The 10632-nt window shown below is 41.8% G+C and overlaps 1 protein-coding gene across 1 annotated transcript; it reads right to left on the reverse strand.

Moving 5' to 3' along the window:
• Positions 1-994: 994 nt before the first annotated feature.
• Positions 995-9571, reverse strand: LOC139663473 (uncharacterized). Its single transcript, XM_071542154.1, has 7 exons — positions 9544-9571; positions 8442-9158; positions 6682-7423; positions 6044-6609; positions 4900-4964; positions 3706-3946; positions 995-1230 (listed from the first exon to the last, which is right to left on the reverse strand). Exons 1-7 carry the CDS (start codon positions 9569-9571, stop codon positions 995-997), a joined length of 2595 nt encoding a protein of 864 aa, XP_071398255.1.
• Between the last annotated feature and the right edge of the window lie 1061 nt (positions 9572-10632).

The raw sequence follows: 10632 nt of genomic DNA on the forward strand, positions 1-10632 counted from the left end.
GTAAATATTACAATATCATATCACAACAACAGTGATCAGCAATAATGATAGGCCTAATACTCATAATAAAATAATTAGCTCATATAGATCGTAACGCAGTCTCGAAGGTAAGAAGTGGATTATCCTTCACCTGAAATCTTTGCCTTGTCATCCTGAAATGCAAATGAGGCAAATGTTGGATCACTATAATTAGGAAGCACAGTTTCCACAAACCCCTTCACTCCATTGGGATGTTCTCTGCTATTCTGGACGGCAAGGGCAGTGACTGTAACATCGAGCGTATTTTGTAGTATTAAACGCGTATTTAAACCGATTTCATCAGGCTCTGAAAATGCCATAGTTGCAACGCTTGCGTAACACATCAGGGTGTTCAACGCACCACCGTTTCCCTTTGAATAAACGCTTTGCTGCGTTTTGTCGGGGCTGAACGCGCTCCTGGTTGAGAGTTCCACGTCAGTTAGTGACATCACCTGCTCTGCTCCACATCGGGGGGGGGGGGGGAGATGGGGCTCAGTGTTTTTGGGGGGAGAAAAGGAAGGAATCTGAAGTAGTAGATTCATTTCACCTGCACTGTGAAGAAGCCTGTGAGAGGTAGAGGGGAAACAAACACTTTAATGAAGATTGAACGATGTAAAATGAATGCTAGAATTGTGTTACAGCTTCTATGACTACACTTTCATAACTTCAACTTCAACTACTGAGACACAGTAACGATAATATGACATTTCTGTATGGTTGCACCACAGCTTTATTGACATATGCCTAAGACTTTTGCACAGTATTGTATATTAAAGTGAAAGTATATGAATGTGAGAGTGAAAACATATGTATGGGACAGTAGAGTATATGTATCTGAAAGTACAAGCTCAGCTTGTATAACGGCTTACACGGCCCCTCGTACTATTAACATACGTAATTTGCATAGCGGGTTAACGATACACAGTGTAACCTGCTCAGTCTCTGTGGAAGTAAACTTGGTCTCGTTCTCCCTCTTTCAGACCTCCTGCTTGCTGTCCTGCTGTGGCATAGTGGCTCTCAAACTATGGAGTCTGTTTCTGGCCTCCTCCACTTCTTGCCGGAGGGCCTCCTTCTCTTGCTCACAGGCCTTGGACTTTCTGGCCGGCTCCTTCCTACAGAACAACTCTGTCCTCCTGATGTCCTCCTTCTCTTCCAAGTCCTCCATTTCCTGGTCTGGGTCCAGCACTGACTCCTGTACTACTTTGAGCTCAACTAGACACGCCGATGTGTTAAAAATTAACACATGATGTGTTATTTTTAACACATCTGTTTTGAGAGTGTGGAAGGGTGGCTCAACAGGTGGAGCGCGTACCATTAAGGCAGCTGCACAGGTTTGAATCTGGTCCATGTCCTTTGCTGCATATCATCCCCTCTCTCTGCTGTCTTTCCTGTCAATCTCTACTGCCCTGTCAATAAAGGCCAAAATGCCCCCCCAAAAAACATAATGAAGTATTGGAAGTGGCCATTAGGGCCTGGACCTACCCTGGTTAAATAAAGGTATATAGGTTTTGTTTGTTTTTTTGTTTTTTTAAAAAGGGCACTCACAGCAAAAAGGGCAGGGGCAGTTTCCCCCCCTCGAAACTGAAGTGGAGACTGGTGTTTGTGGACTTACTAGAATGTCTGCATGAATGTTAACATGCAAATGAGGTTTATTTCATTGTAGTGTTTACAATTATGAGAAAGAAATGATGTCTGTATTCTCATAAAATCTTAATGGGAACAGTTACTGTAGGCCTATCCACAAAGCCCCCCCCCCCCCCCCCCCCCCCCCCCCCCCCCTCCATTCACTGTTAATGAAGCCGCTCCGGTCTTCGGGAGAGACTTATTCATGTTGACAAATCTAGACTGAACTGTGCAACATCATAGCGTTATGTAAATTCTGTTTTCAATATAAAAATTTAAAAGTAAGACATCAAATGAATGAAAATGCATGAGTGGATATGGTATTTTGGTACAGTTTGATGTTATTTTTGTTTGTAATAATTTGACAGATAAAGATGTTCAGTATTTTGTCTTATGGTCTATATCCAAGCCTAATTGTATTGCACTTAAAAAATTCTGTGTTTATATATCAAACTGTTTATTTTGTAATTAAATTTTATTAATTAGAAATAAAAATGTAGAGCACTACTTGGTATAAAATGAAGAACGAGAAAGCCATAAACCTCAAACAAGTACAATTTGTACACATGAAACAGCTGATATTTGTGTTTGATGATATGTATGTGACTGCCTCAAATTTGTTCTATATTTGAAAATAATGGGGGAAAATGAATAAAGAAAAAGAATGAGCTTTAGTATTGTTGACTAGCTCCCTCTAGTGGATCAGACCATCCTCAGTTGATATAATACAATCAAATCCATCTAACACAGTCAAGGGTGTGTGTGTGTGTGTGTGTGTGTGTGTGTGTGTGTGTGTGTGAGGGATTTGCTGAATGAAGGCGACAGTGACACAGGTCTTTTAATTTCTTTCCAACTAAATTAAATAGTAGACACATTAACGCAATTTAAAAAAAAAAAGAATCAATGCATTATGGAAACACTTTGTATAACCACCATATCTGTAGTGCATTATAAAGGCACTCATAAAGAATTATAATGGACTCATAATGCCTCATAGGAACATATAATACATGCAGTACGATGCAGTATGATTGTGATTAGTCATCTATCAGAGACTGACAACTTTTAATCTCAGTGGAACAGCCTCATGATAGATAACTAGTCATAAACTTTCATAAGATGCTTGTACCTAATTCATTGCATGTTATCTCTAACATTTTATAAGTGGTGATATAATCCTTCAATGAGCTTTATGTGTTCTTACAGAATACGCAGAGATGAAGTGGTCAAGTTAAAGAGAGCCTGTTATAGGAATTCACCCTTTCTTTCTTTCTTTCTTTCACACTTTCACACTTTCTCTATTTATATATATGATCAATCATGTTTAATGAAAACTTTGCTAAAATTAGATTTCATTTAAGAGGCTAATTTTAAAGTTATTGCATTTTCAATAATCCATCCTTTTTTACAGGCATTTTCAGGCTGACTCCTGATTGGCTCCTCTCACTGAATAATTACTGAAATCATTCCAGTCAGGCCAGTTTGCAGAATTTGAACTGAAAAGCCTCCAGTCAGCAGGTTTACCTCATTTGAACTAAAGGACCTGCTGTCGTTGACCAATCAGGATCCAGTATTCAGTATTGCGACTGTTCTGCCTGTGAGGTCTTGGTCTTCAAATTCATTCAATTTAACAAATTCAACTTTTAATCAAACTACACGTATATGCATCTTATTGTGAGCCAGAGTATATTTGAAAATAAAATCATGAAAAGTGAATGGAATCTTTAGAGGTGGTTAAAATATCTTTAAACCAGGTGGTTTATCATCAAGACAAACATCAATTGCATTTTCAGAAAAGCATTTATTTATGTCTTTTTCCCTTAAAAGACCCTATCCTCTTTCAACTTGCATCAGTTTGATACGACTTGCTTTGATCTACGCTATGAATTTACATCATAAAGATTTATGCCAGCCTAAAAAAGGTGGATGAACATTGCATTAAAGATATGGCACTCATAGAAAGTGTTACCCACATTATTTACATAAGCTTTATCAGAGGCTGTGCTTGTAATGTAGAAATGAGCGTCTTTGATGTCCCTCATGGGTGTTTCATGTCTCATTTACTGCTGGGATCTGACTCCGTTCTCCTCCCCCGATGCCTGGCGTCTCGTACCAGTAAGCTCCCCAGCAGAGCCCCGGCTGCGGCCCCGATGGCTGACCTGGTGGCCGATCCGGTAGCCACCCTGGCAGAGCCGGCCACGGCCCCGACCCCGGCCCCGACCCCGGCCCCCAACGCAGCAGCTGCGGTCCTCAGCCATGACTCTATCCAATCAGCCTCCGGTAGCCACACTCCTGCTGTTTCCCTCTTTAGAGCCAAAATCAGGTTTTATTATACTGAACAAAAATATAAACGCAACACTTTTGTTTTTGCTCCCATTTTTCATTTTAGAGTGGCCTTTTATTGTGACCAGCCCAAGGCACACCTGTGCAATAATCATGCTGTTTAATCAGCATCTTGATATGCCACACCTGTCAGGTGGATGGATTATCTTGGCAAAGGAGAAGTGCTCAAACAAATTTGTGAACAAAATTTGAGAGAAATAAGCCTTTTGTGTGCATAGAAAAAGTCTTAGATCTTTTATTTCAACTTATGAAAAATTGGAGCAAAAACAAAAGTGTTGCGTTTATATTTTTGTTCAGTGTAGAATTGATGAGTCTACAAGCAGTCATGGATATTAAAGGGGAGGTAGCAGGTATCTTAAAAATTGATAATCTAATGTTTTCATGGGTTTCACACTCCTGGGCATTAAAAAAAAAAGAAGAAAATTGTATTCTTTGTTGTTTGTGTAGATTAGCCAGAATATGGTTGGGTTTGAAAGCTGACTTTACTGAGTTGACCAATCATCTTGAGTTTGCAAGGGGAGGGGGGCAGACCTTCTAGTACTGGCCAATCAGAGCAGAGGCTCTATCTGGATATCTAGAAATGGCCACAAGGCCCCTAGTGGGCACTAGAATATAAATTACTAAAAATATCTATGAATTATTTTCACATGTGTTTCTTAGAGTCAACAAAATTATATAAAAGTGTGATTAATAGCATTTAATATAAAATGTACACAAGTAAAAGGAAGTTTATACATGCAGACAATATTTAGTCTACAGAAATACTTGAATCAATATGAATCAAAAACAATCACACACAGGCAATGAAACAACCTTCTGGGCATTACAGGAGTTTTTTTTTTTTTCATCTGTTAGGGCTTGCTGATTCTATTATAAAAATGTGCGAAATAGACGTATCTTTATTTTCCCACCCACCTCTTCCTGTGGCAGCATTACTTCAGTCTGCAGCAGCACCGACTGTTTCTGTCCTGTGTCTGTGACTTGGAGAGAGTAGAGGCATTTACTTACAAGGTAACGGTCAATCTGAGCGACACACATCACTTACAGCACATCACACTTGTGTTTTTTTTTTAACCCAAGTGGATTCATGCACATTGTAGTTTTATTTCTACACTGACACTGACACTACAGAAGACTCAGTGTGTAATGGAGGAAATTAATACGCAGCAAATCTGATCCACTACTGTTCAGGCCCTGACACACACACACACACACACACACATTTCTTTCATGTTATTTTAATGTAAAAAAAAAAAAAAAAGCTGCATATTGTCATGGTGGCTCAGTTGGCTAAGGTGCATACCATGTAACTGTGGCATCCTGAGTTTGAATCTGACCAGGGGCTTTTTTGCAAATTTTTTGTCATCCCCCTCTCTCTAATCTATCCTGTCTATCTATAGTGTCGACTATCAAAATAAAGGCAAAAAATAAATAAATCTTTAAATAGAAAATGTTGCATATTATAGCTTCACTAAATGCCTAACCTTAACCCTAACCTAAATCTAATTCTAAACTCAAGTCCTAATCCTATACTAACCTCAACCTTTATCCTAACCTAATCCTAATCCTAATTGTAATCTGGACCTAAATCCTATTTCTAAAACTCTAAGTGGTCCTCACAAAAATAGCAGACACACACACACACACACACACACACACACTGAATTGAATTGAATGCAATTTAATTGAATTAGGAGAGAGAGAGAAAGAGAGACACATCCAGTGATCACACACACACACACACACACACACACACACAGACTGAACTGAACCCAATTGAAATTAATTGAATTTAATTGATTTAGGAGAAAGAGACAAAGAGAGACACATCCAGTGATCACACACACACACACACACACACACATCCAGTGATCACACACACACACACACACACACACACATCCAGTGATCACACACACAGAGATCCAGTGATCCAGTAGACAAGCAGGCAGATGGGGAAAGACAGCAGTTGTTAATGAAGTTCAATGCATCAAAGGAGCTGAAAATCCAATCATCTCATGTCTGATCAACACAGTGATACTGTTTAAGCTCTACTCACTGGGTTCTGTGATGTTCGCATGGCCATCCGGAGGCACTGTGAACGCCCATCTCTGCTGTCTGCCGAGCTCCTCTCTCGAAGGCTCCAAGTGAATCCTTGCTTTACTGCGGTGCTTCCCTTTGCTCAGGTTTGCAGTTTTCACCCCATTTGCTTTATCCGCGCGATTCACGTCCCAACAGTGCCTCTGCATCCCTTCTATGGTGGCGTTCAACAGCCTCTCTGTCTTTTCGTTTTCCCCCTTCGACTGTTCAAGTCTCCCTCGGAGTTCTTTCGCTTCTCTTTTGTGCTCCGTCTTCACCCGGTCCAATTCTTCATCTTTCTTCTCGCACGTTTTCTTCAAGGCCTCGGCCTCACGTTTATGCTCATTCGCTTTCTCCTGTAGTGCTTTCTCCTTCACTTTACTTCTTTGCTCTGCAGCTTTTATCATGTAATCTTTCTCAGCACATCTGTCCTTCACGCGCGTTAGCGTCCTGTCTTTCTCCAAAATTATTTGCTTGAGCTGGTCCTTGTCCCTCTCAGCCTCCACTATTCTCCTGCCAATCTCTTGCTCATACTCTCTCTTCGTCCTCTCTTCTACCTGCCTCTCCCTCGCTGCTCTCCACTTCAGATCTTCTATCCGTTCATCTTTCTCTGTAGACGTCTTCATCATGTCCTCCGCTATCCTCTCCTTCTCCGCGACTGTTCGCCTCAGTAGGTCATTCTCCATCTCAGCCTTCTCCAGCCTTCTTCCCATCTCTTTGGAGCTTTGTGTCAGATGCGTACTGCTTTCTTGGAGTTTCGCGAACGCGTTTACCATGTGTCCGGTATCGTTCCCAGCCTCTGTTTCCTCAACCTTCTCCAGTAGTTCTGTCACCTGAGTGCCTCCGACCTTGTTTGAGTTGTCCAAAACGTGGTATCTATTCCCGCATTTGTCCACCAACCACTGAAGGGCAGGCCATCTCTCGATGTGCTGCTCAATGGCAGTTACCCCAAGTTTGTCCCCCCAGGTGAACAGCACTATGGTTCGACTCCACACCCAGTGTCCCAACAAGCTCAAGTGCTCCTCTGCTTTGAGCCGGTCCGTTTCAGTGAACGTCTCATCGCTGCGTATGACCACCAGGAAAGCATGAGGAATGGGGGCGCACAGAGATGCACCGTGGGTAATCTGCTGGTGTACTTCTTGTGGAGTGTCCGCGGAGCAGTATCTCCCATGCCAGCCAGGTGTGTCGACCACAGTGACCCGTCTTTTGTGAACATCAGCCTGTCTCTTTGCACATTGCCATGTTCGATGTCCAGCACCAAAGACTTCACCGCCCAGGATGGTGTTTCCAGCCGAGCTCTTCCCAACTTGCTTTGGTCCCACTATGAGAATCCTCAGCGCAGAAATGGGATGTGACTTTCCTAAATTAGCAAATGGAAGTTTTAGGCAACAATATTAGTTATTGTAGGGATCAGTATAGGACAGGGGTTCCCAAATGTTTTTGCATGACAAACCCCCAAAGAGGTATACACTAGACCAGGGGCCCTTATTGGGTAAGATTTTGCCCTAAGGAATCTGATCTGAGAAGAGTTTGGTTGTTAGATATGACAGGGTAGAATTATACAGAAGAGGATTAGGGCCAGAATAAAGTCAGAATTCTGAGCTTGAAGTCAGAATTCTGAGTTCTGACTTTATTCTCAGAATTCTCACTTTAAACTCAGAATCCCAGAATTCTGACTTTAATCTCAGAATTATAACTTCAATTTCAAAATTCTGACTTTAATCTCAGAACTCAAATACATTTTTCATGTATCCATGTATGTTTCCATGCCCTAATCCTCTTCTGTAGAATTATATAACTGTCTAGCCCAGTGATTCTCAACCTTTTTCATATCAAGGACTCTAATTTTGCACACATTAGAGCCACGGACCCCCATTTGATGAGATTTTGTCTCTCAGACCCAAATCTGAGAATATTTTTGTTGTCAGATATGATTTTGTCCAGAATTCAATGACTATCTGTATTGTAGTTAGAGAGATAACAGTGAAACTATGATCAAAACAGTCATTCTTCTACATTCTCTAACTGTGTGAACTTCTTGTAAATGAAAAAATGGTGAAGGTTAATAATTCATCAATTTGCTGGGGACCCCCTGGAACGCCCTCAAGGACCCCTGCTGGTCCCCGGACCCCACGTTGAGAACCACTGGTCTAGCCTATACTGTAGATGAAGTGATAACATCAAGGAGAGTGAAACCTATGATCATCTTGATACATTTGATTCTGATTTCTACAGAGTGAGACAACCATTAAATTATTCTAATTTGGCGGGAATCACCTGGAACCCCCTCAAGGACCCCTGGTGGTTGCTGGACCCTACTCTAGGAACCACTGGGTTAGGAAATCTAATGGATTGTTATCAGTTTAAGAGTTGCTTACCCATTACAGATCTGAGTGTATTTCTGCTCATCTGCATCTTCATCCCCCTTAGGGTCGCCCTCTCCTCCACCTCTTTCCTCTTCCTCTCAGTGATTCTACAGAACTTCTCATTCATCGCCACATAACCGACTCCTCCTCCCTTCGCGTTCCTCACCGCCATTGCCTCGATTTTCCCCAAAAGCTCTGCAACCTGAGTGACGTCATCTTCCCCCCACGTACTAGTGTCTAAAAGGTGGTACCTATGTCCGCACCTCTGCAAAACCGCCTTGAGAAACCCATGCCTTTCAATGTAGCCCTCCACTGACACCCCCCTCAGTTTTTCATATCTGGTGAATATGACTACCATGTTCCTCCACACAGTGTCGTTGAGCAACTCAAGAGGGCCCTCTACTGTCCATTCCCTGCCTTGGTGAGAGCTGATGGGGACGACCATGAGGAAGGCATGAGGTCCCGGCTGGCACATGGCCACGCAGGCCGCCACGTTGCCGTCCACCAGGACGGGGTCTTGGACAGAGTAGTGGATCCACCTTTCGGGAGTGTTGACCACGGTGACTCTACGCCCATCGCCGTGAACGCCCTGTCTCCTAACGCACATGTCCACGTCCCTCCTGATGTCAAAAAGCTGCCGGCCCAGGATGGTGTTTCCCGTCAAGCTCTTCTCCAGCCAGTTACGCCCCAGGAGGACAAGCCTCAGCTCCTGAACACTGTGTTTGTCCCCTGTCGGGACACATGGTACAAAGTATGTGTCGAGCGTTGCCTTATCATGGACAGAGATGGTGGTCAGGGCTAGTCATAATAAAAGCGTCTTTACAGGATTAATGAATGACAGTTCTCTTATACTCAAAACCTTATTCCAGAAGCAAAAAGAAGGCTTCAGGATATATTTTGAGCCTGTGTTCTTATTAGGTAGTTTTTGACATCCATGACTTCCAGTTCATGTTTGTTTATTTACCCCATTATCACAGCATTTCTCAAAGGACTTTGCAGAGAATGAGCCTAACTAGATCTAACAGAAGATGCAAGACACAAAATATGATAGGATTTATACTTAGCAAGCTTTTTACACCCAAACAGTAAGACCAGATGTAATTCAGTGACATACCTTTCTGTTTCTGCGCTCTGCAGGCCATCGAAACCCTTTCTGACACTTTTTATTCCCTTGAAATATTTGTTCTAAGCTGACAAGTACCTCCATTACATTTTAGATCAATGCTCCACAGACATTAAGAAGTAAAACCACCTTCACTGTATTCAGTGTCAGTCTGTGTATTCAGGTTTGACTTGCTGTATCTGGTGGTCAAAGTCCAGCGACCCCAGCCAGTTGTGTAACTCTTTCCACTATGGTGAGATATCAGAGGGAATTAACATACAAAATACTCATCTCTGTAATGGTGTAATTAAGTTAACACTACACTTCAATTATGCTGATTTATTTTCTTTAATAACCAGTATTAGTGTGAAAAATAGATCTTTCAAAATTCAAAAGATCTGGCCTTTAAACATATTCAAGTAAAGGTAAAGGTACATTAACAAAAACAACCAGAATCACATTCTTTCAGCTTCCTCAGAAAGCCTTTTTATTCAGATTCAAATTCAGAGTGAATGCAACAGCTGTTCCATTGCCAGTCTGTAAAAGAATCCCTGAGTCAGAATTAACTCGGTTCAGTGACTGTGCAACAACGCACATCATGCAAAAAGTAATAGGACTACAGTTTTATGCTGTAAGAAATCATGATTAATTACAAAGTCATTGTTTGAAAAATGCTTCATAAGCATCATCTACGACTAAAGTTCCCCCTGTGGGGCTTTTTGTTACAAGATAGGAGTCGCTGAAGGTATTTACAGCTCAAAACATAAAAAGTGAGATAGTGTTGAGCATAACCTTTGCAGATCATTTCGGAGGCCGTACCCAAGAGGCCAGCTCCGTTTAGTCTTCTTCTGCAGTGGCTTTTTCATCAGCTGTTGGTTTCAATGGTACATTTGGTAGTAGCCTCAATGCATGGCCCATCATTCAAAAGATCTATAGCAAAAGAACAGCTAGGTACATTTCTGTAAGTGTATGTGACATTCATCATTTACATTATGTACATGTTTTCAATTTATACAGTCTCTCAGCACACTGGCACACTCACGGTGTGCCTTTATATCTCAGAGTTCCTGTGGAGATTTAATGGATGGAAAAGTGCTGGAT

Source organism: Centroberyx affinis, unplaced genomic scaffold (assembly GCF_046629955.1).
Source record: "Centroberyx affinis isolate AG114_WGS23_722 - 3 ecotype Tasmania unplaced genomic scaffold, CSIRO-AGI_Caff_v1 ptg004026l_1, whole genome shotgun sequence".
Lineage (NCBI taxonomy): Eukaryota > Metazoa > Chordata > Actinopteri > Beryciformes > Berycidae > Centroberyx > Centroberyx affinis.

Coding starts and splice junctions, on each gene's coding strand:
- LOC139663473 (XM_071542154.1), bottom strand. CDS start 9,571: ATGGCCTGCAGAGCGCAGAAACAGAAAG. Junction 9,159..9,543: donor CAGAGCGCAGAAACAGAAAG/GTATGTCACTGA, acceptor GTGTCCCGACAG/GGGACAAACACAGTGTTCAG. Junction 3,947..4,899: donor TAATGCTGCCACAGGAAGAG/GTGGGTGGGAAA, acceptor TTGGCTCTAAAG/AGGGAAACAGCAGGAGTGTG.